General features: G+C 49.6%; 7 protein-coding genes across 7 annotated transcripts; 4 read left to right on the forward strand and 3 right to left on the reverse strand.

Annotated features, from left to right (window-relative positions):
* Nucleotides 1-227: 227 nt before the first annotated feature.
* EJ05DRAFT_494660 (putative P450 monooxygenase) lies at nucleotides 228-2243 on the reverse strand (the record flags this gene model as incomplete). The annotated part of the gene is made up of 6 exons (XM_033746208.1): nucleotides 228-365; nucleotides 420-924; nucleotides 989-1114; nucleotides 1305-1663; nucleotides 1741-1937; nucleotides 2039-2243. 6 exons carry the CDS (start codon nucleotides 2241-2243, stop codon nucleotides 228-230), a joined length of 1530 nt encoding a protein of 509 aa, XP_033596363.1.
* A 1543-nt stretch (nucleotides 2244-3786) lies between these two features.
* On the forward strand, nucleotides 3787-5787 carry EJ05DRAFT_159734 (S-adenosyl-L-methionine-dependent methyltransferase). Its single transcript, XM_033739394.1, has 9 exons — nucleotides 3787-4005; nucleotides 4130-4167; nucleotides 4220-4290; nucleotides 4398-4435; nucleotides 4489-4507; nucleotides 4737-4797; nucleotides 4845-4982; nucleotides 5030-5399; nucleotides 5452-5787. The coding sequence occupies exons 1-9, from the start codon at nucleotides 3973-3975 to the stop codon at nucleotides 5500-5502; spliced, it is 819 nt and encodes a 272-aa protein (XP_033596364.1). The 5' UTR covers nucleotides 3787-3972; the 3' UTR covers nucleotides 5503-5787.
* On the forward strand, nucleotides 5788-6492 carry EJ05DRAFT_159735 (uncharacterized protein). The gene has a single exon (XM_033739395.1). It carries the CDS (start codon nucleotides 6073-6075, stop codon nucleotides 6448-6450), a length of 378 nt encoding a protein of 125 aa, XP_033596365.1. The 5' UTR covers nucleotides 5788-6072; the 3' UTR covers nucleotides 6451-6492.
* Nucleotides 6493-7768: 1276 nt separating this feature from the next.
* EJ05DRAFT_469556 (periodic tryptophan protein 2) lies at nucleotides 7769-10648 on the reverse strand. Its single transcript, XM_033742916.1, has 3 exons — nucleotides 10557-10648; nucleotides 10394-10506; nucleotides 7769-10334 (listed from the first exon to the last, which is right to left on the reverse strand). Exons 1-3 carry the CDS (start codon nucleotides 10572-10574, stop codon nucleotides 7811-7813), a joined length of 2655 nt encoding a protein of 884 aa, XP_033596366.1. The 5' UTR covers nucleotides 10575-10648; the 3' UTR covers nucleotides 7769-7810.
* A 163-nt stretch (nucleotides 10649-10811) lies between these two features.
* On the forward strand, nucleotides 10812-12687 carry EJ05DRAFT_533392 (Septin). Its single transcript, XM_033749122.1, has 7 exons — nucleotides 10812-10886; nucleotides 10942-11041; nucleotides 11094-11107; nucleotides 11163-11205; nucleotides 11255-11417; nucleotides 11471-11781; nucleotides 11836-12687. Exons 2-7 carry the CDS (start codon nucleotides 11006-11008, stop codon nucleotides 12412-12414), a joined length of 1146 nt encoding a protein of 381 aa, XP_033596367.1. The 5' UTR covers nucleotides 10812-10886; nucleotides 10942-11005; the 3' UTR covers nucleotides 12415-12687.
* Nucleotides 12688-12750: 63 nt separating this feature from the next.
* EJ05DRAFT_159935 (WD40 repeat-like protein) lies at nucleotides 12751-14424 on the forward strand. Its single transcript, XM_033739396.1, has 5 exons — nucleotides 12751-12846; nucleotides 12899-12942; nucleotides 13007-13271; nucleotides 13355-13546; nucleotides 13604-14424. The coding sequence occupies exons 1-5, from the start codon at nucleotides 12795-12797 to the stop codon at nucleotides 13996-13998; spliced, it is 948 nt and encodes a 315-aa protein (XP_033596368.1). The 5' UTR covers nucleotides 12751-12794; the 3' UTR covers nucleotides 13999-14424.
* Nucleotides 14425-16616: 2192 nt separating this feature from the next.
* EJ05DRAFT_504515 (uncharacterized protein) lies at nucleotides 16617-17813 on the reverse strand (the record flags this gene model as incomplete). Its single annotated transcript, XM_033747579.1, has 2 exons — nucleotides 16617-17367; nucleotides 17416-17813. The coding sequence occupies 2 exons, from the start codon at nucleotides 17811-17813 to the stop codon at nucleotides 16617-16619; spliced, it is 1149 nt and encodes a 382-aa protein (XP_033596369.1).
* Between the last annotated feature and the right edge of the window lie 358 nt (nucleotides 17814-18171).

Below are 18171 nucleotides of genomic sequence, written 5' to 3' on the forward strand. Positions count from 1 at the left end.
ATGGAACTCGTAAATTCGTTCTGGCGACTTCGATCGGGGTGTACCTCAGGAACACCTTGCAGTGGTAAATCATGGGGGGAATTGGCTGACTATATACCCGGGCAGTACTGTGGCTTTCGGAATGGTGATCGACGTGCAGAAAATGCGGTTCTGAGAGAGCAAAATGCGAGGTTGTGCTGAAAAGCAAGGTTCCACTTCGCAGCACCGAAGGAGCATGACGAAGCCGTTCAGGTCGCGGTCCTAGACTCACGTCGAATGCGTTTCGAGACTCGAAAGAACATGTCGGTGTGGATGAAGAAGCCAACACACTTGACCGAGAATGGATTGGACGGATCGGCAATCTGAAAGTTGTACTCCATGAGCAACTGTAGATGCACGTTAGCAGGGAAAACTCGTCGCGTGACAAGCACTGTTCTTACCTCTGGAATGGTCTTGTTGATCTCCATCTGCGCAACTGGACGACCAAGACAGCCGAAGCGACCCCAGCCAAACGCCATCCATACCGTCTCTTCCATATGAGCGAGCTCCTCTGGCGTGTGGCCGCCTGAAGCAAGCCAGCGCTCTGGTCGAAACACATCGACATCGTCCCCGAAGATCTCCTTGGTGCGCATCAAGCCCCAAGAGTTCCAAGCAATCTGAGTATTTGGAGGAATGTACATCCCATTAAAGTGGTCGCCATTGGCCGGAGACTGCTTAGCGAGCTGTCCAGTGACTGGAGGATAACATCGAAGGGTTTCTCTTACGCAAGCCTGGAAGTAGGGAAGTAGTCTAGATTCGGAATCACGGATGACAGGTCGAGTAAGTTTACCAGCAGCCTCAGCAACGTCCAGCTCTTCCAATACTTTGTTGTAGACGGAGGGGTTGGAGGCGATAAGGAAGATTGCCATGCGAATCACCGTGGCTGTCGAGTCTGATCCAGCCGCACTATACAAGCCCGTGTTAATTATAAGCGCTATTGTATAGGGGGCGCAAAAGTCAGCCCACTTACACTTGGGTGAGGGTCTCAGACTCGAGCTGATCTTGAGTGAGACCATTCTTCAGGAAAGATCCGAGCATGTCCCTTCTAACCACTTTCTCCTCGCCAAAGCGTTCTGCAACGACATCTTTGGCGAATCTAGAATCATGCACGTCAGCTTCGGTACGATGTCACGCTGAAAGAGCAAGGAATCTCGTGTCACCCGCCCTCAGGATACAACAGTGGTGGCATTTGCTGCACATTGCCTCTCTTTTCGTACGACCCACCCTTGGCAACGCTTATTGGCAAGGAAAATGCGCCTAAAAGGTAAAGATGCGGCAGAACTTACCCCATGACTCTGCCAACTCCATTAACATCCGTGGCTTTCGGTAGCAGTGCCTGCATCCATGATAGACGCATAATCTTCTGGATCTCAGGGTAAACACCAAAGAATATGATAGCCGGAAGTAGAGTCTGCAGCTGTGGAAGATAGCCGAACGGATCGTCATTCAAGTCAAGGAAGCCAAAGGACTTGCCGAACGCGACAGTGGAGATGACATCCAGTGAGAAGAAGGTTGCCAGACGCGCAAGGTCGAAAGGAACGTATTCGGCCTCAGAGGAGACATAAGTGCGGTTGATGAGCGCGAAGAAGTCTTCAATGCATCTATCAATATCTTTCTCGAGGTCGGGAACGTCCTTGCCAGAGTACTGTGTGGATGGTGTCAGTCCTTGTACGTGCAGAAAGTGGAGCATGACGGAAGCAGGGATGCTGCAGAAGGGCTCACCCCTTGTGTCATCTGGGCGCGCAATCGAGAATGGACCTGCTCGTCACGATGGGAGGTGATGTTATCTCGAGTTGGATGCAGGCGCAGTGCATTGTACCACACTGAACGACGATAATCGCTTCTGGTGCCGTTCATTCGCTTGATGAGGGCAACATCGGTGGTCAGGAGTGTCTGAGGTCCCACGCGAGCAGTCTTGCCTGTGGCACGAGTCAGTATCATAGCCCAAGAGCATTCGCCTCACGCATCGAAATTGGCGTCCAGATGGAGCAATCTGGCGAGAGAAGGGAGAGCGACGTACCATATTTGTCGTTGACGGCTCGAAACTCATGGTTCATGCGACCACCTAGGTTGGCTCTCAACAGCCATAGACGCGAGAAACCAGACGACCATGGGCCTTTGAAGTGACGGAGGGCAAGGTAGGCATTCAGTGTTGAGTAGACGTACCACAGTACCAAAAGGCCGGAGACGAGGGCTGCGACAAACGACGGTGGCAGCAGAGCCATTATGGTGTCCGTGGAGGTGGGTGGGCAACGAACAGCTAGGGTTTAGTATGTGCAAGTGATCGTTTCGAGGCCGTAATTAGTGTTGGGGGTTTGTTTAACGTGGCGGACCCAGCAGTCTGGATATTCTTCGAAGAGCAGTACGACGAGGCTGTTCGAGGGTGGGGTAAGACAGCTTTTGTATGATCGGGTGAAGATGAAAAGCAGTGGCCTGTGAACGATGGCAGTGTGCGGACGAGATGGGCATTGTGCAGACGAATTTGAATATTATCTGCGAAACCTCCAGCTTGAACGGGCGTGAACAGCCCGCGAGATGGATATGCTGGACGCCAACTAATTACAAGCAAGCAAGGGAAGCAGAAGCAGAAACAAGAGGAAGAGACAGAAATCGCTGTGTGAGCAACCTTGGAAGCAGCGAACGAAGGAATTGGCAGTGGACCGGGATGGTCAATTGCCGTGTGTGCCGCCAATTCTGGTGGTGAAAATTGGCACCACGACCTACGATCCGTGCCGAAAGACGAGTCCTGTGCAGAATCGAGGTGCGTGCCTCATGGAGTGAAGGCTGCAACACTGGACAGACGTCTTATGTCATGAATACTATTATCGCATGGGATACTCCCTGTACCCATTTGGAAGGATTCCATGGTATGATATGAGCCGGCCGTCAATGGAGTCGCGACTCGGACCAATTGGGTATCGTCATTGTAAACATCAGGTGTGTCTTGGCAAGGAGTTGACCACATTCACTCCCCCTATTCTACAGATGTAATTAGACCACAGAACATGACACGCTTCTTTGGGTGGAGGTGAAGGGAGACGGAGAGAGAGAGGTCGCAGCTACGGTCGGCAGGCATCATTTGGTGGATGGTGAATAGTGGATGGTGGTGGCGTGGTGATGTACAGAGAGCGTTGACTGTAGGGTATTATCAGTAATTAGGTATCAGGTACGTACTCCTAGGTGGCTATTAGGCTATTATAGGTGTCCAGCACACGCTCACCCGGGGGCTCCAGAAAGGTAGTAAATACCTGGGTAGTAATTAATAGGTACAGCCAGGGATGATGGCACTGGGCGGTCAGGCAGACAGGCCGACAAAAGTAATTACCAGGACTGCCCAGAACATCATCCCAGTCCCCACCAGGTGATAATTAGATACCCTGTCCTGTCCACCCTGGCGCCTTTTCTTCTCCACGGCTCATAAGGGAAGAAGGGACGGTAACTATGACCAGAATCATGACCGTGTCCATGACCGTGACCATCTTCATAACCGTGACCGGGAGCTGTTCTCCATAAATAATGCCGCCGCATCACATCCATCCCCACTGCCATGCTCTGGCCACGTGAAAACTTCTGCTGTACCATCCCTTGAGAATGTCCTCCTGCTGCATCGCTTGCAGATGATTTTGCGACAGAGGCGTTATGCGCGCGTACCGTACGTACCAGCTCGCAGTCCTCCAGTCCTCCCCTTCGTTCGCCTTCACCATCGCGCAACCTTGCACGAGTGACCAATCCTCATTATCGTCGGCTTTCCTGTCCGCCATGTCCCACCACCTGTGCATCCTGGACTCCACGCGTCAACTCTTGTAGCAGATAACACATTTTTATATGCTCCCTTGTCCACAGAAGCCCATCCGACCTCTTCATGCTCTTTGAGGCTCTGCGCCATCAAAGTAATCTGCGTGTGGCGTTCTTTCCCATTTTCATCACTCTTCCTGCCACCACAATCGAGCCACCATGGCTGCACCTCAGCCAGTCGTTGAAGTTGACGTACGTATACAAGTCTGCCACTGCCTGCACGCCATAAAGACGTCCCGAGCGCGTCCTCTCCCTCCCTCTTTCCTGCATCACCTACGCCAGGCTGATCCTGCAGCATAGTTAACCGTTCCATTAGGATGATACCGAGACAGATTCGGCCTTTGGTGATGACACGTCAGTTCCGGAGGAATCTTGATGCTTCTGGACAACGCTCAGCTTCTTCCAGTGAGAGTGCCACCACCTCGGTTGCCGAGAGCATCTACAATTACCGTAAAGAACACGGCAGAACCTACCATGGTCAGTGTCTCGGGCTTGCTTTCTCCACACCTGTCCCATTTCGTCCATGGAATTCCATTTCGCGTGACTGTCAGCTCGTGGTGGATGTGAAATCTAATGCCTTTCAGCTTATCGAGACGGCAAATATTGGATCCCAAATGATGAAGTAAGACCAGTCTGAACGCCACCCGTCCACTCATACTCACTGGGTTCTTATAGCGTGAATCAGATCGACTAGGTACGAGATTCGCAATTTCTGTAAGGGACTATTTCTCAAGGAACGTCAGACTTGCAACATCATATGTTCAACATCACCTTTAGCGATAAGCTGCACCAAGCCCCACTCTCCCCAGACATCCGAAACGCCCTGGATGTAGGCACTGGGACCGGCATCTGGGCCATGGATTTTGGCAAGTCTTGCCTGGTTTGTGACTCTGAGATGGCAAGGCACTAACAAGCTATCCCAGCCGATATGTACCCTGACTGCAGTGTCAAAGGGACAGATCTCTCACCGACGCAGCCGCAATTGCACGTAAGGCCTACTCGACGCTTCTGCACGACGCTGACGAAGACAGCGTTCCACCTAATTTGGAGTTCATCATTGACGATGCAGAAGACGAATGGCTCTTCCGTCACAAGTTTGATTATATCCACTTGCGACTCATGGCAGGTACCTTCGAGAGCTGGGAGAAGGTGATACAGTCGGCATTTGAGTTGTACACCCTCTCTTATCTCTCAACGTGCAGCTAATGGGAAGCAGCAATCTGGAACCCGGAGGATGGCTAGAGATCCAAGACTATGACATGCCTTGTAAGTCAGACGACAACACCCTTGCGGGCACAAAGCTTGAGCTGTGGGCCAGTAAGATGGTGGAGGGTGCTCGCAAGATGGGACGGCCCGTTGATCAGTCGCCCAACTACCGCCGGTGGATGCAAGAAATCGGATTCGTGGACATCCAAGAGCAACGCTATGTCTGGCCAACAAACTGCTGGCCAAGAGATCCGAAGCTCAAGGAGCTAGGCAAATGGTCCTTGGTAAATTTGAACGAAGGCATGGATGGGTTCACATTAGCCATCTTTACGAGAGTCCTGGGTTGGACAAAGCCCGAAGTGGATGTACTTTGTGCTCAGGTGATTTGGATCCCATGCTACTCATCACAGACTTACTAACTGAAGGTTACAGGTGCGCGCAGATCTTCGTAACCGTTCTATCCATGCATATTTCAGCCTGTGAGTGCTTTGACTCGTGAGTTTCTTGCATGACGTCGACTGACAAAAGTCTCCCAGGCCGGTGATATATGGTAGGAAGCCGTGCTAGCGAGGAGGAGCGGTGAATGAATCGGTTCTTGCAGTCTCATAAGGTTTCCATCGCAGCTAGGCTTTATACATGATTCGTGAGCGTTCCAACGTTTGTTGATTTCTTGAGTCGAGCGATTCCACTCAAGCAAGGGCAGTGATATTTTCGAACATCGGCGCGGTACCATATTGCCAATTCGGCGTTTTGCATGGTGGCTCATAAAGCGATAGCGTTTCATTGCCGATAGTCATGACACTTCAAGCTGGAAGCCAGGAATGTAACAGAAAAGTGGTGATTGTCGAGTCAGTTGATAGCCTTCGTCGCACTACGTACCGAGGCTGTAGCACGAATTCGAAACAACGATCGATTGATTTGATCTTATCAACGTCGACAGCTGGAGCCAGAGTGACCAGAGTGAGCCGTGCCACAGCCTGATCAGCAGTTCGTCCATGGATCTGCTTATCGTAGCGGGGACACGTGAAAGGTCTCTAGTAATTATGAGAAAGTATGTTGTACAGAAAAGTTGATGGAGTAATAAATCCACTTACGTGGCCCCCCTGCTCTGCTATAATCATGGCTTGCCCAGGGTGGACCGGGGATGATTGGGATGACAACCTCCTGCCCTGGGGATGCTCACCGAGGCAAAAGAATTTCTTGGCGGGGCTGGGTGGTAGCTCCGGCGCCACTCACGTGACATATTATAATGACGCAAATCTCGGACTGGGTATTACTACTGATGTTTGGTTTGCTAGCAAGGCATTTCTTATTGTAGTAATGGAACCAAGAGAGTATGGGAGCTTGGTTCACATTCAATATTCTTTTAGAGCTGGCATTGTGGCTAGGTGTTCTGAGGAATTGGCAGGGATAAAACTTCGGTCTTTTTGATCTGTTAGGTGGGTTAGTGTAGTGAGACTTATATCAAGGGGAAGGAGATGGATGCTTATCTGTAGATTTGGGATTAGTTCTTCTTACCTATGCATAAAGATAAGGAGAAAGAGAGGATGGAAGGAGGGAATGGCATTTACTATGCATCCGCAACGCGTGATATAATAATAGTAAAAGATACTACTGAAATAAATCTGGTTGATGAAGCTAGATCGTGTTACATTTCAGTGTATAAAGTGAATAACATACAACCAAAAGTCAACGTGCAAAGCTTTAGTATCATGCACCTACGACGCTCTTGCGGAGTATCTACCTAGCACCCACAGTAACCCTGCGCAATATCCAACACTCAGACCAATCCAGAAGATCCCCAAAGATCCCAAGGGAGTCTAATCACCACGCAGACCACTAATCCCAACCTCCCACCAGACCCTCACATATGTCCAACAATTCAACTCAAAGCAAAACACTTCCCTACCACGCTCCCAATCAACCAGAGGCAGAAACCATAATCCCACGGGGAACACAGACTCTAAATATTCTCCGTTGAGCCCTGGGAGTAAGTGTCTGACTTGCTTGTCCGGAAGATGATACTCTGGATTGGATTTTTGACTGGAATGAGCAGTCTTCTGGTGTTCGATTCTCGGGTTTAAACGTTGTGTGGGTTGGTTGGTGCGGTGTGTGTAATATTAGGATTGTTCAGATACTGGTATGACGGTGGTGGATGGTCGAACAATGGAGAATGTGTAGTTGTGGGATTTTGGGTATTCGCTAGGAGCTTGGTTCGTCATGTATCCGGCCCTTCTGCGTAGGACTTGGATGGGAGTACATATAGCTTGCCATAGATATATATAGTAGTTTGTCATATATATAGTAGCTTACCATGTGTACAGATCGTCTGCGAGATTGTTGGTCATGCTTGAAAGTCAACAGAATGTCAGTCAGTGTAGTCTGACAAGGTGAGCGGCTGAAGAGCAGGTCGTTACGTGTCTTACACACATGATGAAGCTGGTGATGGATTGAGGTCCCGAAAGGTTGGAAAAGACTATATGAGGGAAGGATAGAGGGCTGAATGGAATGTTGCGCGGGAATGGGTCTTGTAGAAAGGGGGAGAACAGGGTATCTTCCTTGCCAAGTGACTGGTCGACCACGAAGCAGCCGGAGATCAATGTCATGGCTCTGCTCAAAACAAGGCTGAAATGCCTCATGAGTGTACTGTATTGTTAAGATGATTGGATGTGCTCGTATGTAGTCTAATGAACAAGTAGTTGACATGGACCACCGAGATCAATTATTGGGGTATACGAACGAATGGGTACGAGCACATATTGATACATTGTCTTATTGATTTAAAATCGGGCTAAGTATCGAAGCCTTCCCAGTCGCCAGAAGTGTTACTATCGCCGTCAAACTCAACACTATCCATAGCATCATCATCACTACCCAAATCTAGCTCTCGACGCACTAAAGCATCTTTCTTTGTTGGTTGCGCTAGTATGTAATCAATAGCATACGAGTTCTCCTCCGCAAGCCGTTTCAGCTCGTTTTGAATTCTTACGACAGCTTTCTGCACACTTCTAAGTTCCGCTGTGAACTGTCCCGAGAGATCTTTCAGATGTCTGCCGTGACTGCTGACGATAGCTTCGATCCATAGTAGGTTGAACTCGAGATGAGAGCTCTCATCAGCCTGTTGGGCGATGAAGCGGAGGAGTGGAGCAATGTACTCTCCGGGAGTCTCCTTGACAACAAGTGCGATGTCAGACCTTGGTATTCTCTCATAGACATATCTGATGAGGGTGCGCTCATCAAGCTTGAAAGCCATGATGAGAGCTTTTAGATAATCGCGGTCTTGCAGGGTTTTACGTGTGCTGTCCGGAGTAATCGAGACATCTAGATCAAAGGGAAGGAATTGCGCGGTGGTGTCGAGTGAGTATATGAGGAGGCCTTCTGTGGAAGCCGCACAGAAGGACCGTCCGGTGGGAGAGAACGCCACGGACGTAACCTTCACCTCAGGCCTCTGGCGGCGAGAGGAAGCCTCGCCACGAGTAGCTCCAGGTAATGTTCTGTCCATGTGACCCTCTTCATCAGAGATATCGCCACTGTCGGTTATTAAGCCTCTAGGACCTGCTTCCGTGAGGTTCCTACTATTCAAGAACTCCTGCGTGCCATCAATGGACAGGTTTATGGACACTGTGAACTTCTTTACAAGAGCTCCTGATTGTACATCGTATAAACACATGTACTTGCTGTTTCCACCAGCCAAGACACATGAGCCATCAGCACTATAGGTAATGGTATGGAAGCTTTTTGTTCCAGCGGCGGATGCCGCAGTCCTGCGATCCGATATCCTGCGGCCTCCTGACACATCCCGTCGCGCATCCACACCACCTACTTGGACGGCGTCGGAAACGGCCCAGAAACTCACTTGCCCATCTAGTGAGGATACGGCCACCTGCTTAGAGTCCGGTCTAAACGCGACACAGAGAACGTCTGATTGTAGCTGACATGGCTCACTGGTCTGGGTTCGGCCAAAGACATTCCAAATCCGAACGGTTCGATCCCAGCTCCCACTGACCAAGCTGCCGCCGTCGGCTGCAAAAGATAGTGATGATACGGGTCCCTCGTGGCCGGCTAATTGATCCAGAAGCTGTCCCGTTTGTACAGACCAGATATGAATGTCGAAGGAATCAATCGATCCTGCGCAAACCACCTCCCCACTTGGATCTATGGCCAATGATGAAAACGAGAGCCGTGTCGGCGCTGTAAAGGTCCGGAAATTCCTGTATCTTATGAGATCCCATGCTCGTATTGAGCCGTCTAGACTAGCTGTGAACAAAACATTTCCCCTTTTGGCGAATTCGCAGGCCGTCACTCCACTAGTGTGTTCTGTGAAAGTGACGATACAGAAGCCTGATTTTACGTCCCACACTTTGATCTTCCCGTCGTCCGCAGCTGTGACTACTCTTTGTCCATCCGGAGAGTACACAATGCAATTCATAGAGTCATGATGCCCTTGTTGTTTTAGGATGTAAGACTCCGACTGCCATTCCCAAACTAGTAGTTGTCCTAGACGTGATGCGCCAAACGCAAGCCATTCGCCACTCTTATTGATAGTTACTTTGTCGATACCGCTCTGTGACAAGCTCATGTTTTGTATTTGTGTGAAGTCGGGGAGCTCATGGATCGTGAAAAGCCCATTCGAGAAGCCTACTACCAGGAGATTTGACTTCGCGTGGTAAGTCGCGCATTTTACATCGACATGGTTTTGCTGGAAGTAATGTCGTTCCACAATGTTCCAGTTCTCTGTCGTCTCGAGTTCATTCTTTCGCGAAGGTCGTTCGGTCCATTCCCACCTGAATAGAGCACCGTCCTTGCTAATGGTGTATATTGTTTCCTGCGTTTCGGAAAACCATGCTCCAATGACACCTTGCTTATGGCCTGCCAGTGTTGTAGGTACAAAGCCTTCTATCGCATCGACACTCCACACTCTGGCGGTCAAGTCTTTAGAGGCACTGAGAAAAAATCTTGAATCTGATGACCACTCGATACTCCGAACGTCGTCAAAGTGTTGCGTATGAACATGATGGCGAATGAAAGGAGCAAATTCCAGAGCACCATCATCACCAGCGTCAGGGGTTGTAGGTGTATGCCATAACTCTATACGCCGGCCTATTGCAACCGCAAAGTATCGTCCGCAGGGTGAAAAGGACAAAGCGGTTGCGGCCGATCGGAACGAGAAGTGGTAGAGGACGATTCGGCGCAGGACGTGAGTCAAAATGACTTTCCCATCGGTATCGACAGTGAGAAGTAAATTCCCACTAGGGTGAAGCGCAAGACGAGAGATATTTTTGCGATGCGCAAACGGTAGAGTATGGGATTTCGAGCTAATACATGTCAGCAATGCAGTTTGAATGCACACCCGCAAGGAATGTTTAGAACATACTTGACCAAGTCAAAGACAGTCACACGATTGCCCACGGGCGAGAGTAAGGAAGTGCCATCGGGGCTGAATAGAAGGTTCCCTCTGGTGTAGACCGTGCCAAGCAGGTTGGAAAACTTCAAGTCGCATTAGTCGTGACCGCTACATGTGGTTTAAATACACATACCTGGAAGTCTGTTTTCATTCTGCACCTCACTCCGAAGCCGTCCTCTATAGTTGCGACATCATTGGGAAGTTGGCGCAAACCTTGCGCTGGGTTCGATTTAATCTGTTCTATACTAGAGAATGGTCGAAGTTTTTGGCTTGGCATTCTGTGCGCACGGGCCCTTGAACTTCCACTAACCTCTCGCGTCCGACAAGGGTCTTGCCAAAGGGGGTCCGGCTTTTTGTGTTTAAGGGGAACAGCTATCCTTCTCTCCAAACATTTTGCGACTCCGCATCGTCAGTACTCAGTCCCACTTCTCAACTCTGAATTGAGTAATTTATCGATCGGAAGGTATATCGGAACTAAGAACGTCCACTATCTGGCTTTACTGAAGTATTCTCACTAGATAATACTCCTTCTGCACCTTGGACGTCTGCCCCGAAAAGCCCACATCGCAGCACATCATCAGTATGGCCGAGTCAGCATCGCCAATTGGCATTGCCAATGTAAGTAGCATCTTAAAGTCGTCTGTTCACTCATGCTGACTCAAGTCTGTAGCTCCCGAACCAACGGTCCGTTATACTTTTTGCAACAGATTCGGGACTTCGACCTCTAACTATTCTATAGCCACAAGATCGTTGCCAAGCGGGGAGCAGCTTTCACTATCATGGTAAGTCATCATCTCACTTCGGCATCAAAAATCTTCTTACACCGCGCAGGTTGCTGGAGAATCTGGACTTGGAAAGACTACGTTTATCAACACTCTCTTCTCGACCACCATAAAGAATTACGCCGACCACAAGCGCCGCCACAACAAGCAGATTGATAAGACTGTTGAGATTGAAATCACGAAGGCTGAGCTAGAGGAAAAGTTTTTCAAAGGTATTTTGATCGCTCGGGTTAGGGTTATCAATCGCTGATCGCTTTGACTACAGTACGACTCACTGTGATCGACACGCCTGGATTCGGCGACTATGTCAACAACCGCGATTCATGGCAGCCAATTATCGAGTTCTTGGACGACCAGCATGAATCCTATATGCTCCAAGAGCAGCAACCTCGTCGTACTGAGAAGATTGACCTGCGCGTTCACACTTGCCTGTATTTCATCCGCCCAACAGGTCATACCCTTAAACCACTCGATATTGAGGTCATGAAGCGGCTCTGCACTCGTGTCAATTTGATTCCCGTTATTGCAAAAGCCGACACTCTCAGCCCAGCTGATCTGGCCAAATTCAAGACCAGAGTGAGTGCCTGAAAAAAAGATAATATGCGGACCGTGAGCTAACCAACGCTGTAGATAAAGGCCGTCATCGAAGCCCAGGGCATCAAGATCTACCAGCCGCCGTTGGAGGAGGATGATGAAGCGGGTCTCCAACACGCCAGGAGCTTGATTGCTGCTATGCCTTTCTCGGTCATTGGCTCTGAGAAGGATGTCCAGACCAACGACAATCGCACTGTGAAGGGCCGCCAATACGCTTGGGGCGTGGCCGAAGTTGAGAATGAGGATCACTGCGACTTCAAGAAGCTCCGCGCGATCCTGATCCGCACCCATATGCTCGACCTTATTCATACAACCGAAGAGAACCACTACGAGGCGTACCGTGCTATGCAAATGGAAACCAGAAAGTTCGGTGAAGCTCGTCCCAGAAAGCTCGATAACCCCAAGTTCAAAGAGGAGGAAGAGGCGCTTCGCAAACGATTCACTGAGCAGGTCAAGGTCGAGGAACAACGATTCAGACAATGGGAGCAAAAGCTCATTGCAGAGCGCGATCGTCTCAACAAGGACTTGGAGCAGAGCCATGCCGTCATCAAGGCTCTCGAGGCAGATGTGGAGAACCTCCAAGGAAGCGTCGCTCGCTCGCATGGTCGTCGCTAAATTGCATGATAATATATTTCTCTTCGAGATACCTTCTTATCGAGTTTGTTAGGTTTTTAATGGCAGACCTGGACGATCTGCGTGCCACCTATGGCTGGAACCACGCAAAAGTAGCCGGGTGATGGCTCCCGAGCGGCGCGCGAGATGGAAATTAGTATACACGTAGTATCAGTATATCTATTCATGAGTAGATTAATGGTGCCGTAGCAGTGGCAGGGCCAGAATTTTCTATGTAAAACCCATAAATAACAGTTTCTACGTATTGATGTGGATGTGCTCTGCAGCCATGACTTGAGCTTGGACCCTGGCCTAGGAATTTCCAATTGATAACCAACCATCCAAGCTCCTAACAGCCTCAACATGAACATCGGTGCTATGTAATGGGCGCACAACTGCCTACTCACCGGTTGGCTAGATTAGGCGGACATAACGGTACAGCGATATTCACTTGGCATTGAGCAGGGTTCAAGCTAACGAGAAGCAGGTCCAGTCCATGCCTTAACCTACAGCGCTGGCACCGCGACCTACGTATGTCCATATGCTCCTTGACATCCCGTGTCATGCATTTCGAATCTCATTAACGATACGGAAGCTGCTCACGGGATCCACCGATAGGATCATTCGCTTATTCAACCCATCGACAGGCCGCCTTATTCAGAAATATGAGACCCACGGATACGAGGTTCTTGACATAGCTGTCTCAGCGGACAATGCCAGGCTCGTCAGTGGCGGTGGAGATAAGACGGTGTTCCTGTGGGATGTCGCGACGGCTCAAACAACGAGGAGGTTTATGGGTCATGTTGGGCGTGTAGAAAGCGTAGCATTTGGAGGGGACGATGCGAGTGTCGTTGCTAGTGGTACGTGTCTAGGAAACGCGCCGAAATATTATATCCGGGATGCATGTCTTTAATATTGCTACAATGACTGACTTTTGACTCAGCAAGTTATGACTCCACGGTCAAACTATGGGATACGAAGAGTCAGGCACACAAACCTATCATGACGCTCGATGAGGCACGTGATAGTGTTTCAAGCGTTAAAGTGAGAGGTGCGGAGATTATGACTGGCTCTGTAGACGGATCAACTCGAACATACGACATTCGAATGGGTAGCATATACCAGGACGCCATGGGCAGTAAGATTATGCTATCTCTCGAGTATATCGAAGTATCGCTGACATGCCCAATAGGCTCAATAACGTCCGTCACTCCAACGAAGGATTGTGCGTCACTCCTCGTGAGTACTCTCGATTCGACAATTCGACTTATGGACAAAGCCAACGGGAAGCTTCTCCAGAGCTTCAAGGCTCCAGAGTATAGAAATCAGACATATCGTCTCCGTTCGACTCTGGGGTTCAATGACAGTGTAGTTCTGAGTGGCTCCGAGGATGGAAATATTGATGCCTGGGACTTCCTGACTGGAAAATTATTGCACGCGTTAAAGCATACTGACCAGTCTGGAGGCAACATGCCAACAAGCGAGAAGGCAAAGAAGAAGGACGTAATCAGTGCTGTCACAGTATGCAATGCCAGAAGAGAGTGGGCCAGTGCTGGTGGCGACGGTGAGATCGCATGCGAAATCTAACTTACAAATTTGCTGAAATTGATCAGGTACAGTCGTCGTATGGAGCGAAAGTCCAGCCAACTGAGCACAGCCATGAGGATGGAGTTCAATCTATCGCCTGTCACTGAAATACTGGTCTTCCTCAAGCTGACATCCGCCGTCATCTCACGCACGTCTTACCGACTATTCGACTCTCCGGAGTGAGCATCGGTCAATCTAGACAACAGGTACATCTCTCTTACCACAGAATGTATCTATCCGCACACCGATGGCCCAATGATACGTCGCTAAAGTCACCGAAGTCTCACGATATACCCAAATCACTAACCTGATCTCAAGACCAGCAACCAATAATCCCAGTGTCTAGCTAGACCACGAGCGTTCGTTGAGAGCAGCGGTGTGAGAACCAGCCTCTACGTTGCTCTGCCACGTGTGTATACACAGTAGTATTATTAGCAGGCCTATCCCAACGCAACAATCCTACGACATCCTCTTAGCGCACTCGGACAAAGCCAATGATCGGCCCCCCATGGCCTCTGAAATCTCACGATGTTGTCAAAATATATTGCTCTACGCCCTGAAAACAGCCTATGGGATCATATCGCCACCCCCTCAACTTGTTCGAACGCCAGCTTTTAGGCTTCTCACTGGTCAGCGTTGGTATTGAATCGTCAACAGCCTCGAACTTGTTACAGCCAGTCAGAAACAAGCCGTGATGCGACAACATCGGCGTCCACCGACACGATAATACTGCGATGGTGGTGCCGTCGCGCGGCTGCAGCGCTGGCGCGGCTATTTTGACAGCTCATAGGGCTGAAGCAGTGATCATGCGCACCTTACTAGAGTGCGAGCTTGACTAAGCATCAGCAGCACATGTGGATGGATAGCAAAGAATCGATCACAGGCTGGACCGCGTTCAACCGAGCTCTTCGGCTTGAGGAATTGACTCCATGGCTTACACTGAGGAGCTTATTAGGTAGGGTGTTCGTATGTAAGCAAGCTAGACTGTTCCTGCTCTCTCCACCTCTGGGGGGAAGTCTAGAACTTTGTTGCTAGACTACCTAGGCTAACATTTTCCTCGTTTTCCTCGCGTATTCTCCGAGAGGGCAGGTCTGTCAAAGAATAGCTGGTTATATATACAATTAGCGTCAAGCATCAAGCATCAAGCATCATGATCATCAGATAATGATGCAGGTTATATGAGGCTCTGTGTGTCGTCGCCCGTGTTCCATCCGATCGGGAACGGCTGCAGCGCATGTGGAGATGATCACGGCAGCTTACTTCGTCCTACCACATAATTACCAAGTCGAGATCATACCGAGCGTATGGACATGGCTGATTCTGCCATGGCTGATATAGTCATCCGCTACTTTTTGGCTCTGCAGGAGGTTTTCTCGCCTTTGCATTACCAAGATTCCGTCATGCGGCTACTGTACCGTATGCTGCTGATCATTTGTGGGGGCGCCTTTTTCTCATGGCGCGGTCCAGCCACAGGTGCAGTGTCAGGTCCGATAAGATCGATCTGTTGAGATAGCATCTTCACATCAATGGCACCGATACACGAGTCAATTCCATGTCGCTGCTCCTCTGTATCATCTGCCATTGTGGACCAGAAAGCGGAGCAACAGTAGCAGCAGCAGCACATGCACATATCCAACGCACATAATCAATTCATTGCGTCAGTTGGCGGGGCAGATGGTCGTCGAGTCATGTAGATGCAAGAACATCGATGCACGTTCGACAAAGTGTACGGTACAGTAGTAGTAATTACCTGCCCCCACAAGCATACCTACATATGCATACAATGTATGCATTTCATTTTCCCGAACGGCTGTCTGCCCATGCTGCATGCCTCATCGTCATGGTATGCCCCATAGGCGAACGCCGACGATTTCGAATCATGGAATTTATATGCACAAAGGGAAGATAAGAAGAGCTGGGAAGAGAAAGAGTGAGAAATTTTAATGCAGGTATGGGTGGGTGCTTGAGGTCTGACATGCTGAGAAGAGGATGAAAGAGTGAGTTGGACATGAATGCGATACAAGAATGAGTAGAGATCTGTTGGTTGGTGGAGATGATTCCGATGCCATGCATACAATGCGGAGAATAAACTTTTGGAGGAGGGTCGTAAATGCAAGACAAAAGTTGTTTTTGGTAGGTGCGTAAAAGTAAGGAAAAAAGTCCAACCCCATCGAGTCGTGGTCGTTCGTGCGTGGGTGATGGTAAGGCAGGAACGGAATTGGTTCTTGATGGTCGGTCTTCATGCCGAAGTGTGGATGTCAAGTCGCCAAATCGGTCATTACGTGCATGAAGGCATTGTCATTCTTCGGTCTGGACCGAATCTGCACATGATCAAACCGACATGCGAGTCAGCTATTTTTGCGATGCAGATAAACGCGAGCCGCATCTGATGATGCTGATGATGATGAGATCTGACGATGAGACCTCAAACATGGTAGGTCTGATTGGGTGAACTGTTTTGCCATAGCGAGTACTGAAAAAGCTGTGCATGTCTCACTGTGCTGCTGAGCAGTGATTAGCGAAAAACGCCAGGCGATCGCTGTTCTGCCATTCGCAAAGAAAGTTGGGACAACGGTAGCGCCGTATCCGCTAGAGCTCAGCTCCAGGGCTGAGAGTTATCAATCCGCCAAGACCCCGTTCTCGCCACCTTTGAGTGCCTCGAGTGCTCGGTCGAGCTCGTCCTCGCTGACCATGACAGTACCGGCACGCGCTGTGCTGAGATAGCTCATCTCCACTGGGCTTTGGAGACTGCCATGCGCTGTTCCACCCACCAGTCTGCCTGCTACGCCGCATACAATACCAGTAGCTTCGAGCGGTAGGTCTCGCAAATCAAGCGTGATCGGTATAAGACAGTCTGACTGCGTCCCAAGTAGCACGTTATCGCGAGAAGTGAAGTTGGATACAAGTGATTGTTCCAGTAAGACGGAAGCAGGCTCCGTATCCGTCAAGGTAAGTGAAAGAAACGGAGGATGCGGTAGTGTGATGAAGCATTTCACAAGTCCAAGGTGCAGAGCATCGTCTTGAGGAGAGAAAGACTTTGAATCATTCCCATTGGTGTGGATTGAGCTATCTCGGCTGCCTGCGCACTGAATGAGACGCAGTTCTGAGTCAACCGTTGGCACAATGTGACGTCGCTTTAGCGTAGCAAAAGTTCTGGTCTGGAGCTCGTGGACGGTCGCAGGTGGTGGCGTCCCTGGAGGTGGTGGGATGTCAGTAGATGCTCGGCGTTGGTGAGTCGGATTGACATAAGTGGATGTGTTCTGCTCGAATTGAAATCCACGATCTTCCAGGGCATGGACGACTTGTCCTCGGCATCGGAGGGGCACGAGTATGTAGTCGGAGAAATAGGTGGTAATGAAGAATATCGAGCTGGGAAAGTTAGCTTGGATCGTGTTGTTCAGATATTTCAGAACATACATTCCAGCCATTGCAAGTGGACTTGTCAATTCAAGTACTCGTTGGCCAGCATCTAGACCTTCACCGTCAACTTGCATTACTATGAAGTCCTCATTGCCCACAGAGACTTGCGAACGAGATGTTTCTGGAAGTGCTTCGAGAACTGGAAGGAACAGCTTTTCTGCAGAAACTCGAGAGCAAACTACTGAGCATTCGACCGGCGTGACTGAGACATTGACGAAAGGGTGCTCATAAGGCCATGTTCTTGGTCGTGCATTCGAGATGCCATCGCTTCCAGATGAGTCGGGTCGATTTTTGGCAGGCAGAAGGAGAGCAAGAATGGGCTGTAGAAAAGTATAGTACAAGGGTAGTGGGATGTGAATTAGTGCTAACTGTGTGTCCTTTGTGTAAACAACCATGTTAGCCTGGGGATACTATTGAGGAAAAAGCAAAAGGAGGGTATCTGAGATTACCGTGCCAAAATCGTATTTGGGGAGTGGTACTAGCTATATAAAGCAAGCCACGCAACGGTGAAGCTGACGAATTGACATCGATGTACGTTCCTTGTGTGCATATCACCGACCGCAAATGAATGATGAATGATGAATGATGAATGATGAGTGAGGAATGGGAAACTCACGAGTAGCTGAATGTGAGCACTCAACAACGTCAACGAAGAATCCATACCTTGGCGCTCGGGATAGACAATGGGAAAGTCGATATTGGAACAAGCTCAGCGGTACTGGATATAGACAGGGATGATGTGTGTAGAGTGGC

The sequence above is a fragment of the Pseudovirgaria hyperparasitica genome (genome assembly GCF_010093815.1).
Source record: "Pseudovirgaria hyperparasitica strain CBS 121739 unplaced genomic scaffold EJ05scaffold_18, whole genome shotgun sequence".
In the NCBI taxonomy this organism is placed as follows: Eukaryota; Fungi; Ascomycota; class Dothideomycetes; order Acrospermales; family Acrospermaceae; genus Pseudovirgaria; species Pseudovirgaria hyperparasitica.

What these genes read in the sequence shown, in the direction of transcription:
- EJ05DRAFT_159734 (XM_033739394.1), top strand. Translation starts at nt 3,973, where the DNA reads ATGGCTGCACCTCAGCCAGTCGTTGAAGTTGAC. An exon ending in TCGGCCTTTGGTGATGACAC is followed by an intron (nt 4,168 to 4,219) that starts GTCAGTTCCGGA and finishes AGCTTCTTCCAG; the next exon opens with TGAGAGTGCCACCACCTCGG. An exon ending in GTGATACAGTCGGCATTTGA is followed by an intron (nt 4,983 to 5,029) that starts GTTGTACACCCT and finishes AATGGGAAGCAG; the next exon opens with CAATCTGGAACCCGGAGGAT.
- EJ05DRAFT_159735 (XM_033739395.1), top strand. Translation starts at nt 6,073, where the DNA reads ATGTTGTACAGAAAAGTTGATGGAGTAATAAATCCACTTACGTGGCCC.
- EJ05DRAFT_469556 (XM_033742916.1), bottom strand. An exon ending in ACTGTCTTTGACTTGGTCAA is followed by an intron (nt 10,335 to 10,393) that starts GTATGTTCTAAA and finishes GACATGTATTAG; the next exon opens with CTCGAAATCCCATACTCTAC.
- EJ05DRAFT_533392 (XM_033749122.1), top strand. Translation starts at nt 11,006, where the DNA reads ATGGCCGAGTCAGCATCGCCAATTGGCATTGCCAAT. An exon ending in GAGCAGCTTTCACTATCATG is followed by an intron (nt 11,206 to 11,254) that starts GTAAGTCATCAT and finishes TACACCGCGCAG; the next exon opens with GTTGCTGGAGAATCTGGACT. An exon ending in TGGCCAAATTCAAGACCAGA is followed by an intron (nt 11,782 to 11,835) that starts GTGAGTGCCTGA and finishes CCAACGCTGTAG; the next exon opens with ATAAAGGCCGTCATCGAAGC.
- EJ05DRAFT_159935 (XM_033739396.1), top strand. Translation starts at nt 12,795, where the DNA reads ATGGGCGCACAACTGCCTACTCACCGGTTGGCTAGATTAGGCGGACAT. An exon ending in GCGCTGGCACCGCGACCTAC is followed by an intron (nt 12,943 to 13,006) that starts GTATGTCCATAT and finishes ACGATACGGAAG; the next exon opens with CTGCTCACGGGATCCACCGA. An exon ending in TGCGAGTGTCGTTGCTAGTG is followed by an intron (nt 13,272 to 13,354) that starts GTACGTGTCTAG and finishes CTTTTGACTCAG; the next exon opens with CAAGTTATGACTCCACGGTC.